This window comes from Lytechinus pictus, chromosome 2 (genome assembly GCF_037042905.1).
Source record: "Lytechinus pictus isolate F3 Inbred chromosome 2, Lp3.0, whole genome shotgun sequence".
NCBI lineage: Eukaryota > Metazoa > Echinodermata > Echinoidea > Temnopleuroida > Toxopneustidae > Lytechinus > Lytechinus pictus.
The window spans coordinates 64,449,079-64,459,449 of record NC_087246.1 but is presented as its reverse complement, the minus strand read 5'-3'; the positions used below and the strand labels follow the sequence as shown (position 1 = coordinate 64,459,449).

Here is a 10,371-nt window from a genome sequence, read left to right as displayed (position 1 = left end):
TTATTGGCATTTTATGATCTTTAACATGGATGAACGGAATAAAGGTTGTGCTATGGCGTATGCTATTGGGTTGATGAGGCTGTTACTATAAGTCAACCAAAAGGAAACTTCAGCAAATATCTTGTTTTCAAAAAAGATCAAGTTGATAGTCCCTGGTAGCCAGGTCACAAAGAAGGCTAGTATGATAAAGGTCAAAGTTCGTATTACTTTGTTGTTATTGGACGATTCTAGGTGTCTTAGCTTGCCCTTGATACTTTTGGGTTGCAAGTGCTTTGAAGGTATGGTTCGAGTTGATATGTCTTGATGTGATGGAACATTCTCATTTTTTTGCTTTGGCAAATTCTTTGAAAGGTCTCCAAGAACAACTTCCTCATTTTCAAGGCGTTGTTTGGTGTTTTCTTGGTCAGTACCGATGTCCACGTGACCACCACTAAATTCCGGAGGTTCAACATCAAAATCCTTGTTTTTATAGTCTTCATCTTCAAGGACATCATCAGATTGATGTTGCTTGGTGTTTTGTTGTTCAGTATCGATGTCCATCTGACTATCACTAGAATCTCGATGTTGTTCACCATCTTTAATTCCATCGTGATGATACTTGATGTTGCCTTGATTGGAATCTGAGTCACCATCTTGGCTATTGATGGCATTCTCTTGACCCTCAGTATCCTGGTGACTCTTCTCATCAAACCCCATTCCCTTCAGATCACTTAAAGACAAATCAAACTGTGATACAGCTGTTTCATTACATCCATCTTCGTGCTTCTTTCCTTGTCGAACTGCTGAAGAGGTACAGTTGTCCAAGTCATCGCTCTGACTGGTGTGCATGTCTCCAGTATTTCTTGCACTTCTGCCTAACATCCCAGAGAGACGCTGGCTACGAGCAGCTTTGATCCGGAAGTTAATCCTCACATAAAATGTAATGATGAGAACCACTGGTATACCTATCCTGGCGACGCTGATAGCACCCACAATATATATATTGTTATGAAAATTCATTTTGTATCTGCCGCTAGGTGCAAACTCCGTGGGCTTCACTAAATTCCAGACTGTCACCAGAGGTATCCAGAAAGCCGAGGACACCAACCAAGTGATGACATTGACGATATCCGCAATGCTCCTTTTCCGACGTTGAAAGTGCTGTAGTGGATACGTTGTTGCCAGGTAACGGTCCACGCATATGGCGATGATACCGAGGACAGACACCCCTAGAAGCGTGTTCTGTATCCCGATAAACACGTGGTATAGGTCATGTCCAAATATCCATTGGTTGTAGAGGACGGTAGTACTGCGAATCACCATGATGAATCCAACCAGCAGGTCAGAAACGGTGATATTAAGGATGTATCGGTTGGGGTAGGTTTGCAGTTTCTTCTCGATGTGGTATGCTCGTAAAATCAAGACGTTAAGGAGCACTGTCATGATTGACAAGAAGATTTCAACGCTGAACAGTATCGTTGCTTTCGTCGTTATGGCGGGCGTTGATTGGGTAGTCAATGTCACGTTTTGTCGATCATGTTCTGTATTCGATGTAAACATTGTGCTATCCATTCTGATCAATATTTTACGGCGGATCTACATTGGAATTGAAATGAGAATTGAAAGAAAATAAATTCGACCAGCACCAGCATGCAGGAAAATATGATCATTAGGTCCTATAAGCCTTGAATCACAATGTACCAAGTTCATATAGGCCTACCGGTACCTGTCTATTTTAGGCCTAAATGGTAATGTTCAAATGTTAATATGCCGGTTCGACAGAACGCCTTTTGCAGCAATCAAATTTTCTGAAAAATTTGCGATTTTATTAGATGTTCTGCAGAACTGGAATATAAAATTCTGTCTGATGAGGCTTCAGTCACAACTCAGAACGGCGACCGACAGATCAGTAGCCTGCTCGGGCATCGCCTGAATTAAAGCATCGCCGAACGATTTTTGTAGAAGTCTAGCGGGCTTTAAAGACTTATCAGTGGCCGAGAGGTGCCCTGTCGATTACCCTTTACTCACGTCCAGATCTTAACTCAGGGGAACTTTTCTGTTTGGCGTCGGAGCTGCTCATAAACCGGTCGATGATCTAGCGGCGAACTCAAGATCGGAACCGCCCGGCCGATCTTGAATTCGCCGCTAGATCATCGACCGGTTTACGAGCAGCCGGTGACCACTTGACAGCCTCTGATCCAACGAGTTCAATTTTTTACCTAAATCGACGGCGACCGCTCGATTACGTCGGAGCTCGAACGGCGATCACCTGGGCATATTTCGGGCGGCGAGTGTAAAGTGATGAGGCGCCTCCAGAATATTATAACTCCGCGCTAAAGAATCTTGAGCGGCGACCGAGCGATGCCCCCCCCCCCCCAAAAAAAAAACAGTGGTGCCCAGACGGCCGCTGCTCGGTGCCCGGGCGAAATGGGCTAAAAACTCGCCGCCCGGGAGCCGAGCAGGCTAATATTGGGGCCAATGGGGGTTGTGGCTGTAGCCTAAGGCTCCGTGTGGTAAAGGCTCGAATGTGAAATACATTGGACCATCAGTCTAACGTCCCTTTTCCACTTATTGGTCCTTTGGAAATTTGATTACGAAATTTAAACAGTTTTAGCATAAACTTTTGGCAATTTGATTTTTACTTGACATAATGCCCTTTAACTTTTATATCAGCTTGATGTATTGGACGATTGTATCCTTGAGAAATGGTTTTATACCAAAAAGAAAAAAAAAACGAAAAAAGAGAACACCCCCCACGAAAGTATAAAGACATTTTGATTTAACTCATATTAGATTTTAGATTTATCTTTGACTCAATTTTGTAATGAATACTCTTTCATGTTGTTATAGTCAAATGATTATTCTTTAATAAAATATTGAGTGATATATATAATCTTAAATCTAACATTCGTGAGTAAAACTACAATAAAAATGTATTTACTTTTAATATTGGGTTTATAATATCTAACAATGAAGTCAAACTTTGAGCATGAATGATTCATAGATTTATCCAAATTCAGTTAATACTTTTATAAGAAACTAAAGTAATAAACACTTAATCAATTCTTTTAATAGAAAAGGGTAATACCAGATATATATTATATACAAAATAATGTTTAAATTAAATACAGTATGCATCGTAGCTTACCAACCCTCTGCGTTCAATGTGATTCAAATATATTCCCTCGCGTAACTCAACAGAATTTTCAAAGTCAATTTCAAATGTTTTTGTCAGTATGAAATAAGTATATCAACGGTACTACCCGGCGCTATCACTGGAGCATTGTGAAGCAATCGCAAAGGTTTCAGCTTATATCATCTCGATTCATCTGCCAATATTTTCATCATTTGTAAATGGTGAAATTGACTTTTCCCGCCTTATTGTTCATCCTTTCTGCGTTATTATCGATCTTTCGCTAACCGTATTTGATACAATAGTCACGTTACCTCTTATTTTTGGTCAATAATCGAGTGTCTTTCGGTGGACTGATGTTCATGTGGAACTTTCGGAAAATAGATTATAGAGGACGTCGTGTGAGCATTGTCAAAAGAGATAAAAGAAAGCAAATGGATATTGTCCTTGATGACATTATCAATGTAATGTCAGTCAAGACAGTGATAGAGTCAATAAAATTTATTTTATTGAGATTGACACTCTTCCCCTTTCATTGGTTTCAACTCAACATTAACTTCCTCTCGTCAAATTTCATGAATTTATTATCCATACACCAATGAGAGGAGACCTCACCTAACATGAAACAATCGGATCTTGGACTGGTATAATATTACCCTCGTATTTGTAAAAAAAATCGCGCAATATTAGGAGGAAAGCAAAGGAAATAAAGAGAATGAGATCAGACGGGTGTGGAGAACAAAACTACAAAAAAAAAACAGGGATAATGTTCTTAAACAGCTCCTTTTGACAGAAAAAATTCATTGAAGTTGAATGAGAAGTCTTTTCTTTTAAAGCAATAGTTGCTAAACATTTTTAAAGAAACTTAGTATAATAGGTTTATCGCTGTTGCAAGTGCAAAATTTTCTATCGTCACAATAATTTTAAAGAGGATTTTTTTTTCAGATAACGTAACTAATACTATTATGTATAACTGCTTTCTTGACGAACATATAAAAAAATAGGATTTGCTTTTCTAGAGTAATTCGACCTCTTTTCCAACAAATAAAAAAGAAAGGCGTATTTACAGTAGTATCAAAAGAAATCAAGACCATATACATAGGTGCCGGCCTGTGCTTGGTGGATACGGATTTTAATAATGAGCATGTTGCAATTTATAAAGGGGAGATATGAAATCCGATCAGTGTCAATCAAATCGTTGACTATTTGAGATGGGATTTACAATGACAGCGTGCGTAACAGAGGATGGTGATACCTGTGGGTGATAGGAAGAAGGGTGGATGAATAGGATGAGAATGCGAATTTATTTTAATTTCATACCCCGTTTTTTATCAAGGATGAGGAGGAGCGGGGAGAAGATGAGGAATAATAATATCAAAATAATTATTATCGTGATTATAATCGTAATAATTATAAAAATGCAGATGATGATGATGTAGATGATGATGTGAAGATGATGATGGTGAAGATGATGATAACAATATGATGTGGATGTTGATGATGATGCTGATGGTCATGGTTAGCATGATGAGGAGGAGAAAATAGTAATTTGAAGGAGAGAAAAAGAAGACAAGAAAAAGAAGGAACAATGAAAACAAAAAGAACAGGAAGCACATAGCAGGGAGATGGATGGGCGAGACTCTCGAGTCCGTCGTTTGGTGCAAACCTCGAACCAAAAACATAAGGCCTTTCGGTCCATTACATGTGAATGTGATTGGCAATTACTTATGAAGCGTCTACATTGTTTTACCCTTGACATGTCTAATGATTGTAATGGTTCTTAATGGTTCTCACTTTTTGATGTCGGTTATTGTTCTTCGATCGATCTCATCCTATTTTTGCATTTGGTGGTTGCTAAGTTCTACCATCGTCTGGCTTATCCAAACAAGCATTAACATTTCATGAAATGAAAATTACAATGGAACTTTAGGCCATATTTATGACGTATCCATGGAATCGGGAAACATTAAGCGGGATCATCATGATCGTTGTTCTTAAATGCACAAACCACAATAACAATTTCGTTGAAGACCATGAAAGGGGTGGCCTGAATGGTGGGGGGGGGGAGGGGTTGTATATATAACTTCCATGATCGAATCGTGTCTGTTCGACACCCTTGTCTCTTCTGGCTCACCGCCCGCCCCAGAACAGGTATACATGTATGTTTATCGTACGGCCTCTTTGGTAATAACAATTCAAGAAATAGTCAAAAGATCTCTGCCTCCCTGTACTACATGAAAATAAAATGAATGAGTAAAAAAAAAGTGTCATCAGGGCATAAGTCAGAAATAACAACTTTTGATTTTTTTTAATTTGATAAATCACAATTCGCAAATTAAATAACAAAAAATACCGAAACATGATATCTCTCGTACACTCCGATTGGTATTCAACATTTTCATATTCCTTCACCCATGCATTCAGTTTCTATTCAAAATATCTCTTCGAACACGATAAGGAACGCCAATTGGAAATAAGATTCTACTGAAACGGTACAAATTTTATTTGTATCTCATCCAAATGAATTTTTAGCAAATTTTCGTTGAAAATTATAAAGAAATAAATATTTATATATACATTTATACGGTAATGGCAATGACCTACAACATTCATCATGGGAATAAATTCTAGCTTCATCATGTTACATTACATATTCTGTTACAAGCAAATATATTTTGGTGTGATAAGTATATAAATTCGATCACTAATTTCAGATATATATTTTCTTAAATAAAATTGTTTTTCAGGTAAAATCATTTAACGATATTTGATTTGATTTTCTTAAATAAAAATATTTTTCAGGTAAAATCATTTAACGATATTTGATTTGAGGTATGTAAGTCGATATATTTTTACGTCTATTATATAATTGAATATAATTAAATATAATTGAATAATTGAATCTAGGTCGAATGTGCATGGTTACCAGACACATTCTGGCTGGTATAAATTATTTAAATTCTAAGGCTTACCAAAGTATGAATATAAGGCTTATCAAAATATGAATCTTGATTGTGATTGTCTGCAGCGACATGTTACCATGGTAGTTAACATTTGGCAAAGTCACCATGTTCATAAGCTCTTTATATGAAAAGACCCAAGGCCTTGATATTACACAGAAAATACCACATTATCAGTTCACGACAACCAATAACATTAATAGCATCATTATCATTCCATACAACATTCCTTTATTATGGTGGCTGTATTTAAAATCTCTGATATGAAGATTTGAGCAAGACAGCACATGAATATTTTATCATATAATTGCTTTAAAAAAACAAATTTTATAATCGTAAACGATCATCCAGACTTAAATATATATATAATTATATTTTAGCTGTAATCTACAATTGCATAGAATATTTCTAATAGATATACCAAGTGGGATAAAAAGGAAACTCATACTTCCACAAAAAAAAAATAGTGAGAAACTTGCCATAAAAAACAAAAGTATTATCGGGAGTATCTTCTCCAAATTACCTGAATCCATTTTAGGTGTTAGATATTCATGATTGGAAAATCAGGAGTTATTCTTTGATCTGACATAAAATTCGATGTGTGCTTCGGTAAGGTATGACTGAAATAAACCTGCGCGGTTCTATAGAGTAAACAAAATTGAGGGGGCTTCTGATCGAGGGCTTGAGAAAATTTCGACGTTGTTTTGTTCAATACGATGGAAATGGCCTAACGTAGGCAGCATATACGTGGGAGACTATACTGACCTGATCAAGTAGCTAGACCCCGCCCTTGGCCCTCAAAATATTTTTAACTTTATGCGAGGGTAGCGACCGAACAAAAAAATCACATATTAAAAATACTTGAGAATTTTCAATAAACATTACACCTAAATGGATAACATCCATCAGGTCCCGATTGGTATTGTACATGTAGATGAGGGCATTCGATTTTACTTCACGATAAGGGGGGGGGGGGCAAGAATTAGGAAGGGAATTGTCACTCTTTCCAAGTGTATCCTTTATTTATATGGGAGTGAGCCAATTTAGTGAACAAGCGGAAATTCTTTCTTTCAAAAGTGATATTTTGAGACATTTGAACGTAATAAGGAGATAACATGGCAGGTAATGGGGTTTTGAATGTCAATCCACTTTTACTGTGGTGAGCGGGGATACAATTTTCGAAGTGAAACCTAGCATTTGGGGCACCTTATTATGATATAGAACATCTAAAAAATTTTCATGATTGTAATACTCAACATGAAGATAAACTGCAAAAGAACATGACCCTGAGATCGTTGCCCTGTATAGTCCTGGGGACAAACATATCGATTTGCTCCCCCAATAATTTTGACAACTTGAAAAGTTTATAGTATTCAATGCAAAAAATATGTTTGAAAAAGCATTGGAAACCTTAATAATTGACACCATTCAACATACAGAAATTGTCAAATATTTGACGCTCTTCATGTGCAAAAAATTGTGTTAAAATTTGGCGCGTAGTCTACTCCGAAAACTTAGAATATTTTTCGAGTATCCCCCCCCCCCCACCCAATCCGAAATATGGACTGATATCTCTGACTCTAAAATATACTCGTTTTAATAACTCTAGCATCGGTCAGGGAGAATATAGCGAACGGACAATTTTCTTTACACAAAACATAACAATTTAGCGTAGAGCGACCGAGCGAGAAAATTTTCGGATTTGAATAGTAAAAGATTATTAGAGCTTATTAGAACAAATTAGAGCACTTGACGACGTATTATAGGGTACTGCATTAATCAATACATATGCATATAGGGACCAACATATATATATTTTTTTTCTTTCTTTGTGGTCGATTATTATTAATTTTTTATTTATTTATTTATTTTATTTTATTTATTTATTTATTTTTTTTTTTTTTTTTTGGGGGGGGGGGGGTCTCAGCGATTTTTGGAGGGGTTTAGTCCCCAAAGCTCTCCCCTTGAAACGCGCCTGGAAATGTATGAATCTAGACGTCCATGGAGTCATTATAATAAATAATAATAATAGTACAGTTCTTAATACGCATAACACCTACAGGTCTCTATGCGCGAGGAAAGCGAGAAATGTGGTTGGAATTGTAAATTAAAAAATTAGACATCAAATGTTTATACACAACATCAAATAATATTAAACATGGATTGAGCCTACATGTTACTATATATTGTAAAAGAATCGCAGTCATAATGCATACATCGCTTTGGCACAAATCAAATTTTAAATCAAAGCTTAGAATACATCCTGATACTCCAGTCGTAAATGATAAACCATATCAAAATTCGCATTACACTACTTGGGAGAATGTTAATGACAATATTTATCCCTTTTCTTATTTCAAAAAAAATCTTCCTCGGTAAAAATAATGGCTGTCGTTGATTCACTCTCTGTATATTTTTCCTGCATTTCAAAGCGATATTTGTGTGCACTGTATATGGATCAGTGCATCGATTCATAACACATGATATCATATAACTACTCAACAGAGTATAACATATTTTCGAGGTTATCACAGTAAATCATGTAAACATATCTAGGAGGAAATAAACAATAACTATTATTGTTCATTCTTACTGGCCAATGATTGAAAACGGTAGCATAGATTTAAAACAAAGAATAAGTGACTTTTGGCCAACAGGCGGATAGGCCAAAAGAACAATAACTTCACAGATTCCTGCATGCCAAAATAACATTGGTAATATGAATTGTGCGTAGAAACAGAATAGCCACCAACGGCGAAATGAAAGACAAGAATGCCCATGCACTATGTACAGATTACTACATGTCTCATCATGATAAAAAAAATTATCCACCTCTATATGTCTGATTCAACATGCATTAAATGCTCTTTATAATATCTGTAAAATATATTTTATTAATTTATTCATTCATTCATTTATTTATATATTTCTTTTTATTCATCATAATTATATATATGATAACAAAATAAACAATTGAATCAGCAAAGCTGTATTTCTTCGATTTCCTGTTAACATATTCACACAAAAAATGAAATCCACCAGTAACACTAGATATATAAAAAACTAAAGGTCAAGTCCACCCCCTAAAAAATGATTTTATTAAAAAGAGAAACATAAAAAAATCAAAACAATTATATAATTTTTTTTTTTTTAATTTAACTACAAGGACCCTCTTGTTTGAACCACAAAACGTTAAAACAATGATAACTACACAAGCCATGTTCAGGGAGGTATCAAATTTTGTTTGTCATGACAATGAGAATAGTAGAATATTCCATGTAATGAAATACAAAAGAAACGTGAATATAACTATTTCGTACAATTAAACATAACTTTAAGATGTCATAACTTTCTTATTTTAAATCCGATTTTGATGAAATTTTCAGTGTTATGCTTGTTTGATTTTTCTCTTTTTATTCGAACCAACTTTTTGTTGGGTTGGACTTGTCCTTTTAGTATAATAAACCAAAGTACGTCTAGTTAGGAGAACATGACGTCGAATAAGAACACCAGTGTTTTATGATTGAAGTGGACGATGTTCTGACAAATTTGTCTACTTCACTGAGCCACACAGGTCAGATAATTTGGCGAGAAAGGGGGAGAGGGGGGGGGGGGTGCAGAGAACTCAAGAACGGGTGCTCCAACCTTGAGTAAAAATAAAAGTATGTGGAAATAATATGGCAATGAAACGTACACAAGACCCACTGCTCATTCATACACTAGGCTTTGAAGTTAAATTCTAATGCTCCCCTCTCCAAAGAAAAAAATATTTTATTGATTTTAAATGTTGGTTAAAAATGAAATACCAACACTTAAAATTGTTTGTACGTTCACTATGGTTCACATTTCAACAAACCTCATGATTTTCAATCAACATTAATTTTCTGCAAAAGTAAACAATCGTCATATTATAATATACGTATATTTACAATTTCTCCAAAGTGTTCAAAGCAACCGTGGTCATTTCAATGTTATTCCATCTCTGCAGGATATCAGGGAAACAAATTAAGAGCTCACAGTATTCTAGGAATTCACTCTGTTATAAACCTGGGTGAAAAAGTGGCAAAAATAGATTAATGTCTTGCAAAAGACACTAGCCATAATGGGACTTGAAAAATAGACCCTGTAATTATATATGATTTATCCTGAAGAAATTCATTTCACACACAAGAAATAATTAGGTAAAAGTTTGGAATATTCTTTATAGAATGTAGAGAGCAGAATGATACGCTTGTTCTGTACTTTTATTGCTCTCTCTCTCTTTTATTTTTTGTTTCTCATACCCTAATCTCTCAGTAG

General features: G+C 35.6%; 1 protein-coding gene across 1 annotated transcript; it reads right to left on the bottom strand.

Annotated features, from left to right (window-relative positions):
• LOC129268824 (5-hydroxytryptamine receptor 1A-like) lies at positions 1–1,551 on the bottom strand. Its single transcript, XM_054906321.2, has one exon. It carries the CDS (start codon positions 1,549–1,551, stop codon positions 1–3), a length of 1,551 nt encoding a protein of 516 aa, XP_054762296.2.
• Between the last annotated feature and the right edge of the window lie 8,820 nt (positions 1,552–10,371).

Excerpts from the sequence above, each read along its gene's own strand:
- LOC129268824 (XM_054906321.2), bottom strand. The coding sequence starts at position 1,551 with ATGGATAGCACAATGTTTACATCGAATACAGAACATGATCGACAAAAC.